The 18,167-nt window shown below is 46.4% G+C and overlaps 1 protein-coding gene across 2 annotated transcripts in view; it reads right to left on the reverse strand.

Annotated features, from left to right (window-relative positions):
• vps16 (VPS16 core subunit of CORVET and HOPS complexes) overlaps positions 1 to 18,167 on the reverse strand; it is an 89,091-nt gene that overhangs the window by 55,671 nt on the left and 15,253 nt on the right. For both annotated transcript variants that reach the window (XM_084320102.1, XM_084320103.1), the window contains one exon: positions 44 to 188. In XM_084320102.1, the coding sequence (XP_084176228.1) occupies positions 44 to 188 (145 nt within the window). The remainder of the gene's footprint in view (positions 1 to 43; positions 189 to 18,167) is intronic.

An 18,167-nucleotide genomic window follows, 5' to 3' on the forward strand; every position in this document is an offset into this window, starting at 1 on the left:
GTTCCAGTTTGTTTCTCAACACTGATGATTAAACACTGCTCACCTGGCACCTCGGGAAGTCTCCTCAACTTCAGGTCATCGATGTTGGTTGCCAGGGTGACCCGGCCGGAGCCTGTTACTATGGCAACACCGGTTCCATAGGGAGAGTGGAACACCTTGGCTTCTAGAACCTGGCTCTGTACCACTTCCTGGATAAAGAGACAGAGGGAGAGGAGAGAGTGAGAGAGAATCTCTGCACAATGGAAGTTTTCACCTTGAATAACCTGCGAAGGATAAACAACTTGTGTAGGATATTCCTTCGGGACTCATAGGATGCTTGTTGTGTGTATTGTCGTGCACTCTTACTTTGCGTTCTTGTCATTTCAGTTCATTTTGGGATCATATTCTAGAACTGAGTCTAAATTAAATAAATGTAATATATTGATTACATATTTCATCTGCATAAATCAAACAGTACTTTAATAAATCCTCTTCACCATGCTGAAATGTCCCAAAATTACTCTTAACCTCTTAAGCCCGACGGGCCCTGTACCGGTACGAGATTTATTTCACGTCATAAATAGATCAATACAGTCCGTATTAACTAAGTAATGTTGCGTTTCTTTTTCAAATGTAGCCAAGAGTAAAGACCCTAACCCTCGCAAAACAGCAGTCAAAGTGTATATTTTCAGCACTACGTTTGTTTACCAATGATTTTAAGTGTGCTAAATATGAGCTTATATAAATATCTGTGCATTGCACCGGAAAACTGACGATTTAGACACGAGAAGAAGAAGCACTCATGAAATCGTTGTAGTCCTAAGAAAGAGGAGACCCAGGGCTTTCGATGGACGTTGAAATTTCATAAAACTACACTACCCAGCTCACACCCGCCGCCAGCAACGAAAGTCCAGCCATTTTTCACATACTTTTTCTGATGTGATTAACCGTCTGTAGTAATTAATTTTTCTGATGTGATTAACCGTCTGTAGTAATTTTTCTGATGTGATTAACCGTCTGTAGTCATTTTTCTGTGATTAACCGTCTGTAGTGTGGTAGTGAAAGGGTTAACCGTCTGTAGTGTGGTAGTGAACAGGTTAACCTTCTGTGGTGTGGTAGTGAAAGGGATAACCCTTTGTCGTGTGACAGTGAAAGGGTTAACCTTCTGTATTGTCGCAGTGAAAGGGTTAACCATTTGTTAGTGTGGTAGTGAAAGGGTTAAATGTCCCAAACAGGTCGTAGATAAGAACACTGGGTCTCATTCTCCAACGGACTTATGACAAAAAGGGCTTTCTCTTAGGGCCATTTGAGACCTTTTCGGGCAAGACATGAATATAGACAATATATTATAATATTATATTATAATTATATATGTTTTATTGGGACGGTTGGTGAATCCCAAAATCTGCCCGAAAAGGTCTCAAATGGCCCTAAGAGAAAGCCCTTTTTGTCGTAAGTCCTTGGAGAATGAGAACACTGACCTGAAATTTCTCTTAAAGGTCCCAAACAGGTCGTAGATGAGAACACTGGGTCTCATTCCCGAACGAAGTTACGACAAAATATTTCGTCTTAGCCAGATTTTGGCCTATTTAAGACATATTAGGGCTGGGAGTGGGAGTCCCCAAACTTTCCTGAGATCTTATTTGATCGTGGCTGAGAGCAGATTTAAGAGTGCTGAGGAGCACACTTAAATATGCTCTCAGCCCACGATCAAATCTCATGATTGATTGACTAATTTAAAATGTTATTATAACTTGACAGACTGTGTTCTCATAGTGATTCCTTCATGTTAACGCTACAGGCCTCCTTGGAATGAATTACTTAATCATAATTAAAATAAATATGACAATATTTGTACGATAAGAAATTACACATTTGATGTCGGAAAAATAAATAATATGGATTCATCTGATCACAGGGCAGCTGGATTAACCATATCTGAACCAGCTATTTTGGACAAATGTATAATTACTTTAATTACTCAGATATTCAAACACAATTATGCAATTATTGTGAAATGATTGAAAATAATAATAATTTAATGCCTTCTGTGGAATTTGTATTTCTTATTTGTTACACATCTGTTTTAATGATTAATTATATACATTTGAAAGAATGCAGGTCAACATGCAATGTATCCCATTGATTGGTATACAATGGGACAGACCTTTGTTTGATTGATTGATTGAAAACTTTATTAACAGATTGCAGAATGGGTACAGTACAGTACAGCTCAATTACATAAGGGGATGCAGACCAGAGAAAGAATTTCATCTTGTTTACATCAGGGTCCCCCATTTTCAATTCATCATAACATATATGACACACACGACACAGATAGACAGTACTGCTACATCTATACATTTATGACATACCAGATTTGCAAATACAGTACTGTTTGTGATACAAAAAGAGTCCAGAAAAGAGAGTACATTTGACGTAGAAACTGTTGGAGGAGGTTGGGTAGGAGGGGTGGGTGGGGGATAGACTTACACTGTACAAGCAAAACTGTACATTGGAATATTGATACTTACCATACATTTACTGTACATTGGAGGGGGTTGGTATAGCTATAAACCTGCATTCCTTCGAATATATCATTAATCAATTAAACTTATATTGAAATACACTATATAGCCTATACACCAACACTGAAATGACAGTGGATAAATAAATAAGAAATAAAGCTAATTGGTGGAAATAGACTGCATTAATATTCCATAACAAGTCTTTTTTTTTTAAACTTAAATTTTTATTAAACATTTATAGACATACAACACAACATATACAATAACATCAACAACACTATTAAACAGACATAAACAATAAAGAAAAAATTTAACACTCAAAAACAAAATAAAAAATACTGACTTGAGCAGAAATTCCACAAACATAAATAATAAAATGGAAAAACATAAAACAGTTGTCATACCCTAAACAAAAATTAAAATAAAAAAGCTAACTAAAGCAGCATTTTGTGACATGGGTTCAGAGACCCTCCTTGAACCTCTTTCCTCCTTTACCCTTCGCCCTCTTGTGTTGCATTTGGTTCTTCCTCTGTGATGTCGTTTTCGTTCCCCTTGTAATCCTCCCACTTTCCCCATCTTTCTCCAAATTTCTCTTCCTGTAACCTCAGCATGTATGTTATCCTCTCCATATCCTGTATCTCCCCTACTATTCCTACCCATTGTGCTATTGTCGGTGGGTCTTCTTTGTACCACAGTCTTGTTATTGCTTTTCTGGCCGCTATCAACATTATCTTTATTAAATATTTGTCCCCCCCTTGTATTCCCTCGTGTGTCAGGTCTCCTAAGTAAAGCACCAGTCCCGTTTGTGGTAACCCGTATCCTAATATTCTGTTCATTGCCTCCCCTATCTCCTCCCAATACCCCTTCAGCTTCTGACATCCCCAGAATATGTGCGTGTGATTTGCCCCCTCCTTCCCACACATCCTCCAGCATGCTCTTTGTGTTGGTGCATATTTTCCCTTCAGTTCTGGGGTTATAAAGAATCTGATTATGTTTTTCCATCCAAACTCTTTCCATATCCTCGATCCTGAATGTTGCACCTCGCATATGTTACCCCATTCCTTCCCTGTTATTCCTATCTCTAGTTCTCTCTCCCATTTCTCCCTTATGTAATCGGTCGTGTGTCCCTTGCTGGTCATTATAGCCTGGTACAGTGCTGATATTACCCTTCCTTTCCCTCCTTCGTATGCCCTTACTATCATCCTAATTATTCCATTCTGTTCTTCGTCCTTGTCCCCTCTTATTTCTTTATTATAGTAATCTCTAATCTGTAGATATCTGAAGTGGTCCCTGTTTTCTAGTCCAAATTTCTCCTTTCATTTTTGTAATGTTTGCATTTCCCCCTTCTCTATCAATTTGCATATCGCTGTTGCCCCCCCCCCCCCCCCCCCCTCTCCCATCTTCTGAATCCATGGTCCAACCTCCCTGGTTTGAATCTCTTGTCATGTGCTATCCATCTCAGAACCCCTGTCTGCTTCTCCAATTTGTGTGTTTTTACTACTCTGTTCCATATGGTCAAGGTGCATTTGGTGATTGGATCTAACAGTCCCTCTTTCTCTTTGAATAGTTCCCTATCTCCCACCAGAGCTTGTACCTTGTATCCCTCCCCTTCTTTTTCAATGTCTTTCCATCTTGCCTCATACTTGTCGTTACACCAGCATGTCACTGCTCTCAGTTGTGCTGCATAATAGTAATCTTGTAGGCTGGGTACTGCCATCCCTCCCTCTTCCTTTGGTAGTTGTAGTGTTTTATATCTGACCCGTGGTCTTCTCCCCGCCCATATGAACCTCGATATCAGTCTGTCCCACTCCCTGAATTGATTCTGTGGTATTTGTATCGGTAGTGACTGGAACAGGTACAGTAACCTTGATAGTATGTTCATTTTAATGACCTCTATTCTTGAATTGAAGTCCAAGGGCATTACTGTCCATCTCTCTAAGTCTCTCTTGATGTTCTGATTTATCTGTGTATAGTTCGCCTCAAACAGTTTCCCCACCCCTCGTGATGTTCACCCCTAAGTATTTAATCTTGTCCATGTCCCATCTTATCCCGTACTGTTCCCTAATTTCCGTCGTTGGGGTATAGTTCCATGCTAAGGTCTGTGTCTTTGTCACGTTTAGTTTGTATCCTGAGTAGTGGCCATATTCCTTCAGTAGATCCATCAGTGCCGGGAAGCTCTTGTCTGGTTGTCTCATGTATACTATCACGTCATCCGCAAATAGGCCTAGTTTATATTCCGTTCCCTTTATCCTTACTCCCTTGATGTCCTCGGTCTGTCTGATCAGTTGTGCCAGTGGTTCTATGAAAACGGCGAAGAGCGTTGGTGAGAGACAACATCCCTGTCTGGTAGCCCTCTCTAATCTGATTCTATCCATCAGGCTGCCATTCACCTTAACCCTCGCTGTCGGTTCTTGATATAGTGCCTTGATCATCTTCATTGCCCTCCCATTCAGTCCGAACCTCATCAATGTTCTGTATAAAAATGTCCAGCTCACACTGTCGAATGCTTTTTCTGCATCCAGGCTAATCAGTACCGCGCTACCACCTTGTTTTTGTATCTCCTCTACTATGTGTAATGTCTTTCTCACGTTGTCCTGTGTCTGTCTCCCTTTAATAAATCCAGTTTGATCTTAATCTATAATGTCTGGCATAAACGTCTCAAATCTCTTTGATATTATCGATGTATACATCTTGTAATCCACGTTGAGTATGGACACGGGTCTGAAACTACTACATAGTTCTCTATCCTTCCCTTTAGGGGTGGACGGTATAAACGGTATAAACGGTATGAATTTGCTCTACGGTATGGATTTTGACTATACCGTGTAACCGGTAGAGAAGCTCTAAAATAGCAATGACGTCGTCGTCATGTAACCACAGCGCGACTATTTCAATCGCATTTGCCCCTAAAAATAGATAGAATTAGTCATAGATAATAGATATGTGCAAACTGGAAAAAGTTATTTAGGAGGCTTCGCGCAGTGGGCGCAGTCAACACGCAATTGTCATTTCATAATAAACACATATCACCGCGGCGCACAGCAAGTTTCAATTTCAGTTCCTGGCATTTTTAACCAGTGGAGAAAGGTAAGAGATCTTACCTATCGTTTTTCTTATATGAATTATTCTACGTTAATAAAACATACCTGGTGATCAACTACAGTTTGCTGTAAACATTATGATATGTGTGTAGTGTTATGATAACGAGGACGGGAGGACGGCTGCAGCAGTGGATTTGCGAAATAGCATGCAGCTGCAGAGCCGCAGAGCCAGGGGCTCTTTCAGGTCTGGTCACAGGCCGCTCAACAGCGCCCCCCCACCCAACGGCTGAATTGCCCTGAATTGACCTGAAAGAGCCCCTGGCTCTGCGGCTCTGCAGCTACATATGCTTCTAGCAAAATCCAGCATCCAGCCCCGCTGTTGCAATGGGAGCAGCACGGAGTCTCGACTCGGGACTTATTTTATTTGGAATATAATGACTTTATACGCAAAAGTAGCCTAGTTTTAAGTAAAAATATTATAAATCTACATGCCTTGAGGATGTCATTCTTTATATAGCCTGCCTATCAGGCAAAAAAAAATATTCTAACGGAAACACTGATACCGTGATATATACCGTTACCGTCTATGCTTCAAATTATACAGCGATATAAAATTTAGACCATACCGTCCACCCCTACTTCCCTTCCTTCGGTATCGTGGTGATCAGGGCTCCAGACTAACTTTTTTCACCACCGTCCCAGAACCGTCCCGAAATACAATTTTAACCGTCCCAAAGTGAATGTAACCGTCCCAAAAATCTAATGTAGTTTCTTTACTTTGGTTTTGTTGTCTATAGTTGTTATTGCCATAAGAAACACCTTTCAGAGAAGGGGAGAATAAATTGATTTAGTCAAAAGGCTCCCATGGTGGAAAGATTTCACAAGAATAATTATGATTAAAAATAAATATAAAAAAAAAGTGTTTAACAAGGTGCTAGTATAGGGATATTTGGTCACGGTGCTGTTATAGTCAACCAATTGGAGCCATGTTGATTATTCCTTCCATAGGAAAATATATTTAAATGTATTTTGTAACTGAGGGGTACAATTCCCTGACTGTATTACTAGATATGATACTTACTACCACTACCTTTGTACTTAATATTCGGCCACCCAGTACACGGCATAAATATATTATCATGAACACTCTCACGTAGATGAAACGGATCCAACACAAATGTACGAATTAGAAACAGGTCTTTATTTCCTACACAGCGATGGTGTGTAGAATAAACACTTAATCACTTAATTACATTTATGAATTGAAATAGTATGCACTTTTATGGAAAGGAGTATTCGTCGGTATATCAATAGATAATGTCCAATCTCTGAAGGCGCAGGTGGTAAATATACGACCTGGAATAGTTAAGGAATAACAGCAATGATACTTTAATGATTATAGGCTGGATACACTAGAGGGGGTTAATCCGGTCGCTTGTAAGCCGACAGGAGTAGGAGGGGGGGGGGGGTAGAATCCGGCTGCCTCGTCCGGCCAAGGGTATCCCAGGTGAACCCACTGTAGTGCCGTTCAATGCGCCGGCGATCCTTGGACCACAGATGAAAGCAGGTGGACTCTTTGTGGGCCGGCTCTCTCCGGTCCACGGGGGAGAGATGTGGAGAGACCTCGTCTTGCAGAGCGTCTCCTCACCTTGCGTCCTCTCCAGGGGGGGGGTTCCAACACACGGTAGTGTCGGGGGTCTTTATCCATAGAATAATCAAAGTATCCAAAGCATAATCCGTGCCTGGGAAGGCGGGCTGTCGTCGGTAGAATAATCCGGTATACAGGTCCACTCGCTCGTCGGCTCTGGGGCTCCTCGGGTGCAGCTTCACATAGGGTCAACCACCCTGGGTAAGCAGCCAGTTCTCTGCCCGAAACGATGGGGTACTGACTACGGTAGTATTCTCACCGCACAAAGCACTATATATTAACAGACTATTATTAGCTTAATAGACTACGTCCAACTCGACGATATAGTGCCAAATATGACTATTCAAATATTAATATACACGATGTCTCAATACCGATGGTAGGCCGAACTTGGCCTTACTCCCACACGTGGCATCGCGGGGAGGCTTTACGTCTGTGACTCTATTGGAGGGTAAGAAACTGGACTGAAAAGAAAAGTCCTACTTTAGTAGCGCAGTATATATACGCACTATGAACAAATAGTCCCATTAGTGGTGCGGTAGCCAAATTCCTACGCGGAACTAGGACTTGTTCGTACATGTCGAGCGGTACGTTTGAACTGGGTCTGAGGGGTATGGCAGCCTGGCACCAAGGTCTCGACCAATAGTAGAATGGAGACTATTATGGGATGTTCAGTAGGCTAGAATGGATATTCAATGCATATTGTACAAGGAATATACAAGGGATATCAGGGAATATTAGAGAATATACAAATACAATTAAATATATATATATAAATAAATATATATATTCGGTTTAATCTGGCCCTTCACAACAGCCACCCCCTGAATAGGTCCCAGACCTAATCAGTTAAACGGAGACAGATTAATCGCGTTGTCTATTTACACATAAGGGTTTGCTGTAGGGGTCAGTCAACTTCACAAAGTCATAGGGTTGTAGGGTCATGGTCATCATCGATTGTGTCTGGGAGTCGAGGCAGTTCTATGAGCCTTGCCACGGGACGGGTGTAAGTGCGACCCTGGACGAGCACTTCAGCTGCTCGGACCTTGCCGTCGGCACCGGTGATCACTTTGCTTACGCGGCCGGCCGGCCACATAGCTCTGGGCAGTGATTGATCAATAATCATGACGACTGTTCCTTCTGTCAAATTGTCTCTCTCCTTTACCCACTTCTGGCGGGTCTGTAGAGACGGTAGGTAGTGCAGTAGGAAACTGTTCCAAAACTTGTCGGCTAATACTTGGCTGTACCTCCACATTCGTCGGCCGTTCGCTTCTTCAGGCCGGTACATTGTCTGGGGTAATGTGGGATCTAGCCGCCCCATCAGGAGTGTGTTGGGGGTAACTGGGTCGATATCCGCCACATCACTGGAGACATATCCGAGGGGCTTCGAGTTAAGTACTCCCTCAATCTCCGTGAGGACTGTCATTAGGACTTCTTCCGCCACAGTCTGGGCCCCAAGTACTGCGTACAGGGCTGTCTTTATGGAGCGCACTTCTCGTTCCCAAGTGCCACCGAAGTGGGGTGCGTTTGGGGGGTTGAATTGGAAATCAACCTGTGCTGGAGCGAGGTGGGTCTTAAGTTCTGGGCCCATAGCTTGGAAGCTCTCTCTCAGCTCTCTTTCGCCGCCTTTAAAGTTTGTCCCATGATCGGACAATAGGGTAGACGGTCTTCCTTTTCGTGATATGAATCTACGGAAGGCCATAAGGAATGAGTCTGTGCTCATGGTCGGGAGAAGCTCGATGTGTATCGCTCTGGTGGTCATGCATTTGAATACAATACCCCACCGCTTCTCGGTTCCTCTTCCTTTCTTTATGTGCAGCGGGCCAAAGCAGTCCATACCCGTTGAGTGGAATGGCTTGTCACCGATTCGGAGGCGACATGGAGGAAGGTCAGCCATCCTTGGTATGCTGGGCTGCGCGCGCCACTTGCGGCAGTCTAGACATGTTCGTTGGAAGCGTCGTACCGCCTCTCTTCCTTGTAGGATCCAGTAACGACGTCTGATTTCCGCGAAGACTCTTTCTGCTCCTGCGTGATGTACATCCTCATCGTATTTCTTTATAATCAGCTCTGTGACCTTGTGTCGGCTGTTCAATACGATCGGGTATTTAATGTCATCCGGTAGATTGGGGGCTCTGCGTAGGCGACCACCCACTCTGATGAGGGTGTGAGCGTCGCTCTCGGGGGCCAGGTGAATTAATCTGCTGTCGGATGGGACGGGCTTTCCTCCCTGTAGACAGGCCAATTCATCGGGGAACGAGTCTCTCTGGGCTCGCTGCAGTAGAAGCAATTCTGATTCCTCGTAGTTAGCCGCTGACATATCAGCGGGGGACTTGCACTCCGGGTGGTACCGCAGGAATGTTCTTTGTTGTGCACTCTCTATGGACGTGCAATCGTTTATGTTAGGGTCGGTGGAGGCTACGGTGCTCAATCCACAGAACACAGACTTCTTAATTTCCACCTCCTCTGGACTTGCTTCCCTCGGGATAGGCATGGGCCACTGTCCTTCCGGGAGTCTTAGGAATGCGGGGCCGTCACTGTAGACATTGCGACGGGTGAGGTCATCCAGGGGCATCCCCCGGGTGATGACGTCAGCTGGGTTCTGTTTTGTATCAACGTAGCGCCACTCTGTTTCTCCGGTTAACTCTTCGGTTAAGTCTTGAATCTCTGTGACTCTGACTCCCACGAAGACTTTGTACTTGCATGAGTCCGATTTGATCCAGGCGAGTACCGTCGTGGAATCTGACCACAGGATTGTTCTAGACACCGGTATGGTGAGCTCACGTTGGATGAGCGTGGCTAGGTGCGCTCCGGCTAGGGCTGCGCAGAGCTCTAGACGTGGGATAGATTGTTGCTTGCGTGGGGCTATTCTCGAGCGGGCGAGGACAAATGCTGTGTAGATCTCTCCCCCTTGGTCTTGGGCCCGCAAGTAGGCTACTGATCCGTATGCGACCTCTGAGGCGTCACTGAAGACGTGTAAGTCCATTTTACATGTCTCTGGCCTCACCTTGGGTGGGAAGTAGCTTCGGCGCATATTAACGCCTGGGAGTGAGTGGAGCTCCATCTCCCACTCTCTCCAGGTGGATGCAAGGTGTGCGGGAATGGGGTCGTCCCAGCCCTGGTCCTTGTCCCACAATGCTCGTACAATCATTTTTGCCCTGGTGGTGTACGGTAGAATACATCCTAGCGGGTCATATTGTCGGGCGAGTGTTGTGTACACACTCCGTCTGGTGGTCGGCGCCGCCGCCGGCCTTCCCTGCTCCGTAGTCAGGGGCTTGTGTCTGTAGTGAAGCGAATCTGTTTTGAATCGCCACACCAATCCCAGGGTCATCTCCTGGGCTTCTCCCGGGATTGTAGCCATCCAGGTCTCGCTGCTGGCTGCCTTGTCCTCGGAGGAGAGGCTGCGCAGTACTTGCGGATCGCTGCTGGCCCACTGCCTGAGATCAAAGCCGCCTTTGATCAATGAGGCGCAGAGTTTAATCAGGAGAGCCTCGGCTTCTTCCTGGGTTGAAAGGCTTTGTAGACAGTTGTCTACGTAGAAGCTGTTCTTTACGCTGCGTCGGACCTCTTCGTCCGCTGCTGGGTCCTCTGCTACATGTTTCTGTAGTGCAAATGTCGCACAGCAGGGGCTGCACGTCGTTCCGAAGGGGAGGACTTCCCATTGGTAGATGGCTGGGTGCTCATCTCCTGGCTTCTCTCTCCATAGGAACCGTAACAGGGGCTTGTCCGCCTCTACTAATCTCACCTGCAGGAACATTCCTTTAATGTCCCCGCTGATGGCCACCTTTTCCTGGCGGAAGCGGAGTAGAACGCCGAGTAGGGAGGGGCCGAGTGTGGGACCGGGCAGTAACTCTTTATTCAGATTTTGGGATCCGATCTGGTAGCTGCCGTTAAATACTATGCGGTCTTTACCGTTGTGATGGACCTTGTGGTGGGGCACGTACCACGATTCAGTGGTCTGGTCAGCCTCTTTAATGTCCATCTTTGTGACGTGTCCCGCTGTGATGAGCTTCTCAATCTCAGCGCGGTATACACTCTCTTGGGCGGGGTTCTTGGCTAAGCGCCGCTCCGTGTTCAGCAGGTACCGTTCTATGGCGTCTGTCTTGGCGTGGAAAGTAGGCATTCCTTCTCGCCGCAGGAGTGGCGTGGCGTATCTCAACACGCCGTTGACCGGGACTCTCTTGGTCCCTGTCTCGAGGAGGTGAATGGCGTAAATGTCATCTTTAGAGCGAATGTCTTTCTTTCCATTCTTAAAGGGCATTTGTTCCAAGCTCCATAGCCGCTCTACGTGTTGCAGGAGTGCGGTTTCTCCCTCTGTGACTCGGGAGTGGAGACATCTAGTGGCTGTACTTCGGTTGAGAGATTTGGCGAGCGGGCCTTGGAGAGTCCATCCCAAACGGGTCTCGACTGCTGCAGGACAGCCTCGGGGTCCGGTATGAACCCGGTCTATCGGGACAATGAGGTCTGCATGGTCGGAGCCTATCAACAGGGTCGGCATAGCATTGTCTATGAGCGGGATCGGTAACTTGCGCAGATGTGCATATTTCTCCATCAGCTTGGCGACGGGGTATGTGTACCGCGACAGTCCTATTTCTTGGCTGGTGAAAGCGTCTGCAATCTGGTACCGTCGCTCAGGCTGGCCGCTTGCTGCGATAGAGAATGAGACATTCTCGCCCTTTATCGTCTTCAAATCTCGTCTTATTGTCCGAATTGTCATTTGGGTTTCGCTTCCCCGCAGCCCTAGCTGGGCCGCAGCGGAGGCGAGCAGCAGGGTCTTCTCTGACCCGTCATCGAGGACGGCGTAAGTGTCCAGGACTTTATTCTGGTAGCTTAGTGTCACACGCACTACTTTTAGGAGTACTCGGGCTCCACTGCTGCTGGGGGGATCGATGTACATGACGCTCGCTTTGCGGCTGGATGGTGCAGGTGAAGGGCGCCGTCTGTTACTGTCGTGAAGTATGTCCAGATGGGCTCCATCGCACTTGGTGCACCTTTTCTTTAAGCGGCATTCGGCTGCCATGTGTGAGCGCGCACAGCGAAAACAGCGCTTGTTGGACTTTATCCATTGACCTGCTTCCTCCGCGTTCAGCTTGGGGAAGGAGTCACATTGCGCTAGCCAGTGTTCTTTCTCACAGTAGGGGCACACTATCTTCCACTTCTCCGTTCTGGAGGGGGTACTGTGGCTCCTGCTGCTCGGTACTGACTCCGATTGGTGCATCACAGTCACCGATCTTCTTCCATCATTTAGTCGTCTGGTTCCTTCTCTGGAGCCAGGGGTGCTCCGTCCGAATGTATCTAGCCGTAGGCTGCTGACTTCTCTCGCCAGGAAGTCTGCTAGATCGAGGAGGTTCGGTTCGGGGCCATTCGGGTCTCTGTGGTCCCTCTGCCGCCTAAAGCGCTCCTGACGAGCGGGCGGCAGCTTCTCCAGGATCCTTTCCACATTTGAGTTGGCGTAAAGTTCATACTTCCCCTTCTCTCTTTGCGCTCCCAACATCCCTACCAGGGACTGCACTCTGATGGACAGGTCGTCCAGTGCTCGATTGTCTATTGCTGGGGGTAAGCGGTCGATGTGTCGGATCTCCTGGATCACGTAATCCCATATGCGCCCATACCTCTGGTCCAATGCTACCAGCGCTGCTGTGTATGGGGTGGTGGAAGTCGCGTAGGCGAGCGCTATATTATGTGCGCGGGGCACCTTTAAGTGCTGCAGTAGGATGGCGTATTTGTGGCGTTCATCCAATACATCCACCAACATGGTCTCCAGACACATGCGGAGTTCTGTATACTGGGCCCGGTTCTCTTGGGTGAAGTCGGGTACCATAGGCGTGCCAATGTATGACGCTGACTGTGGATACATCGGCGAGCGTTGGGGGAGAGGCCTCCTAGGCGAGTCTCCTCCCGCTCCTTGGTATGGGCTGGTACCGGCAGTGTACCATGGCCCGCTTGTCCAGGTGCTGTTCCTCGGTGCGGGTCGTGCGTCGTGCTCACCCGTGTATAGAGTCGGGGGTCTGTAGCGCAGCTCCGCGGGAGTATAGCCTGGGCTGTACCGGACCTCCTGGTCCGGTAGAGTACTGTGCTGTCTTCGGGCGCGGTTCTCCTCCTCTTCCTCTTCGTCTTCAGTTAGGTCATCCAGTGCTTGTAGTCTCTGGTTTAGCCTCTCCACAGGATATGCTGCTCCTTCCCGGTTGCTAGGTCTCGCTTGGACCGGTGGGGGGAGGTGGTCTGTGGGGGGTATAGACCTCGTCTGTTGGTCAAGTTCAGGGTTGTTTACTCGGCTAGGGGATGCCGCCCTGGAGGTGTGTCTAGACGAGTTCCTGGAGCCTCTGGCGGAGGGAGAGGGTGTTGTCCGTCTGATCAGCTGTTCTATTAGTTGCGCTTGCTGTCTGTCGCGCTCTGCGTCCCGTAGAGCACCAGCAGCTGCTCGCTGGCTGTCTGCTCGGTCTCGGGCCACATTCTCTTCCATCTGAATGCGTCTTATTTCCAGGCGTATGTGCTCTTCTTCGCTCCGTTGCTGTAGCTGCAATCGATCGCGTTCACCCTGGAGTCTATCGCGTTCAGTAGAGGCTTTCAGGCTGACGAGGAATGCCTGCTGTAGGGTCCTCTCTGCCTCGCTGGGAGAAGGCGGTTGTATAGGGGAGCCTTCCCTCGGGGTACTCCTTGCGGAGCCTTGGAGCTCTATCTCCACGGTGCTCTCCCCGTCTTCTTCCGTGCCGAGTTCTCTCTCGGTAGCGTTGTATTCCTCCCGGGACTCATCGGGGACTACTTCTTCAGTACTGGCGGGGTGTGAAGTCATGTCTGGTTCCCACTGGTCCCCACCGTGAACTTGGTCAGTTACATTAGAGCCCGTAGGGGCCTCTATGGTCGGGGTAGTCTGGGCGTTGGGGTTAGAAACTTTCTAGTTTTACCGCGTTTACTGTTAGTAGAAGACTAGGTTGTTGACTGACAGCGTAAGCCTCTAAGTACTGAGGGAGCCGTCGTTCGCGCTGCGGGCGTTGGTTAGGAGGATCGTTTCGTGGAGTGTTCATCATAGGCCATTTCAATATTAATAACACTATATTAATATTACACTAATTACCATCCGGCTCGAAGGACCAATTGTAAGTGAGGGGTACAATTCCCTGACTGTATTACTAGATATGATACTTACTACCACTACCTTTGTACTTAATATTCGGCCACCCAGTACACGGCATAAATATATTATCATGAACACTCTCACGTAGATGAAACGGATCCAACACAAATGTACGAATTAGAAACAGGTCTTTATTTCCTACACAGCGATGGTGTGTAGAATAAACACTTAATCACTTAATTACATTTATGAATTGAAATAGTATGCACTTTTATGGAAAGGAGTATTCGTCGGTATATCAATAGATAATGTCCAATCTCTGAAGGCGCAGGTGGTAAATATACGACCTGGAATAGTTAAGGAATAACAGCAATGATACTTTAATGATTATAGGCTGGATACACTAGAGGGGGTTAATCCGGTCGCTTGTAAGCCGACAGGAGTAGGAGGGGGGGGGGGGTAGAATCCGGCTGCCTCGTCCGGCCAAGGGTATCCCAGGTGAACCCACTGTAGTGCCGTTCAATGCGCCGGCGATCCTTGGACCACAGATGAAAGCAGGTGGACTCTTTGTGGGCCGGCTCTCTCCGGTCCACGGGGGAGAGATGTGGAGAGACCTCGTCTTGCAGAGCGTCTCCTCACCTTGCGTCCTCTCCAGGGGGGGGGTTCCAACACACGGTAGTGTCGGGGGTCTTTATCCATAGAATAATCAAAGTATCCAAAGCATAATCCGTGCCTGGGAAGGCGGGCTGTCGTCGGTAGAATAATCCGGTATACAGGTCCACTCGCTCGTCGGCTCTGGGGCTCCTCGGGTGCAGCTTCACATAGGGTCAACCACCCTGGGTAAGCAGCCAGTTCTCTGCCCGAAACGATGGGGTACTGACTACGGTAGTATTCTCACCGCACGAAGCACTATATATTAACAGACTATTATTAGCTTAATAGACTACGTCCAACTCGACGATATAGTGCCAAATATGACTATTCAAATATTAATATACACGATGTCTCAATACCGATGGTAGGCCGAACTTGGCCTTACTCCCACACGTGGCATCGCGGGGAGGCTTTACGTCTGTGACTCTATTGGAGGGTAAGAAACTGGACTGAAAAGAAAAGTCCTACTTTAGTAGCGCAGTATATATACGCACTATGAACAAATAGTCCCATTAGTGGTGCGGTAGCCAAATTCCTACGCGGAACTAGGACTTGTTCGTACATGTCGAGCGGTACGTTTGAACTGGGTCTGAGGGGTATGGCAGCCTGGCACCAAGGTCTCGACCAATAGTAGAATGGAGACTATTATGGGATGTTCAGTAGGCTAGAATGGATATTCAATGCATATTGTACAAGGAATATACAAGGGATATCAGGGAATATTAGAGAATATACAAATACAATTAAATATATATATATAAATAAATATATATATTCGGTTTAATCTGGCCCTTCACAACATATTTTATTTCGTTTTATACCAGTGCATACATTACATTTTTTTATTTTTTTTATTAAATTATATAAATTATACTTTTTTTTTCTTTTTTTTTATACAGCTACTGTTTTATATATACTGTTTTTTTAGTAATAACTAGAAAGTAATGGTATTTATTCAACAACAGGTGATTGATTATGATACTAATACAAATCTATACACCGAGTATGGGGCTGCAGCACTGCAGATATACGCTACTCCAACGATCCACACGGACATTACACGGTGTTGCACTCGTTACCAAGTGGCTCTGCAGATATACCCTACTCAGCTACAAGGCTCCGTTGGAGAGGATCTGTTGTGATTTTTGCACAATAAATATTCAACATTCTCTTTTGAGACTCCGCCTCAGACTGGTATCATTTGGCACTAAAAGCTAAACATTGTCACCGATATGGCTGTCCGCAACATGTCATTAATTGTGTACGCGAGGTGGTTCAGTGACGACGCTAACATGAGCTAGGTTAGCTAGCATGTAGCTGCAGATGGAAAGACTAACTTTACTGGTGAAAATGTGATTTACGTTGGAATACTCCTTTGCCAACTTGCTGTACTTTGCTTGCAGGTCTGCAGCCATTATTGCTGGATTATGAATAGTCCCAACTTTAGCCAAGGTAACGTTAAGCTAAAACTAGCTCTTCAGCTAATGCTAACACCAGCAATCGAACCCATCAGAGCTCCCCGTCACACTGCTCTGTCGGGAGGATGGCATTTAAGAAAGTATCTGCTGTTAAAATGACAAACAGCATTGACACTTTAATTCACGGTCGGTTAAACACACGTTTGTTTTATAATGCTCACAGCAGACCGCAGTGTTGTTGATAAATTACGTGGGGATTTAAGTTCCGCAAAAAAAGGTTCCGCACCGTTGCAATCGTGCAACGGTGCACAGCGCGTACTGTACCGGAGGAGAGGTGGGTAGGAACAGGGTAGGAACTTGGTGCTGGATGAGCGTATTGCTGGGAGGCGGAGATAGTCATTGGATTTGGCTAATCACGCTACGTTTAGACTTCAGTGAACTTAGTCAGCACGAGACATTCACCATTTGACAGCAATATATGCGCGCACTGACAGTCGGCCAATTGACATTTCCTGTGAAAAAAAAATCCTCTCCGTCCCGGATGCGTCCCAGCAAAGATTTCTGTTCGTCCCAAATCAATATTTGATCGTCCCCGGGACGACGGGACATCGTTAGTCTCGAGCCCTGGTGGTGATTATGGCTTCCTTCCACGAGGGGGGCATTTTGCCCTCTTCCATCGTGTGTCTGAACGCCGCCCCTAACATGGGTGCTAATTCTGTTCTAAATGTCTTGTAGAATTCCGATGGGAATCCGTCGCTCCCCGGAGATTTGTTGTTTTTAGCTCTACTAATTGCCTCTTCCAGTTCTCGTTCCGTAATTATTTTATTTAATTCTTCATTCTGTTCTTTCCCTATCGATGGTAACTCTAGCTTCTCCAGATATGCTTCTATTTCCTCTTCTCCCGCTGCTTTTGGCTGTGTGTATAGTTTCTCATAGTATTCTCTAAATGTCCTCTCTATTTCAGCTGGGTCCCTCAATATTTCATTAGTCTTTGTATCCCTTATTGTGTGTATCGTGTTCAACTTCTGTTGCGTCCTAATTCTCCTAGCCAACAGTCTGGTCGCTTTTGGTCCCCCTTCATAGTACGTTTGTTTCATGAACCTCGCTTTCTTTTCTATTTCCATCAATAATTCCCTATTTATCCTGGCCTTTACTTCTTTGATTTCTCCGAGCGTTTCCTGTTCTTTTGATATCTGGTGTCTCCCCTCTAGCTTCTTCAGCTTCCCTATCAGATTGTGATATGTCTCCGTTCTGGCCTTCTTCAGCATTGCTGTCTTCTCTATCAATTTCCCCCTTATCACCACCTTCAGTGTGTCCCATAGAATGTTCGGGTCTACCGCCCCGTTGTCATTTTCTTCCTTATACCTGGCTATCTCCTCCTTGATCTGACTCACCACCCCCTTGTTATTTAATATTCCTACATTTAGTCTCCAGATCGTGTTCCTCCGTCTCCCTTCTAGATCTACTGTCAGATATATGGCACTGTGATCCGATATGTCCGCTACTCCTATTCTGCTCTCCCGTACCCTGTAACTGTCCCCCGTCGTCATCAAAAAGTAGTCTATTCTCGCATATGTCACGTGCGGGTGTGAGTAATGTGTGTATTCCCTGTCCATGGCATGCATCCCCCTCCAAACATCCGTAATTCCCATTTCCGTCATCTGAATATTCATATATCTACTGATTGGTGCCCGTCCTTTTCTAGTACTCGTGGTGTCTAGGTCGTGATTCAGTACTACATTAAAATCTCCCGCGCATATCAATATCCCTTCTAGTTCCATCACTATCATATAAAAAATTGTCTCATATAAATCCCTCTCACTCTCT

The sequence above is a fragment of the Notolepis coatsorum genome (genome assembly GCF_963971535.1).
Source record: "Notolepis coatsorum genome assembly, chromosome: 1".
NCBI lineage: Eukaryota > Metazoa > Chordata > Actinopteri > Aulopiformes > Paralepididae > Notolepis > Notolepis coatsorum.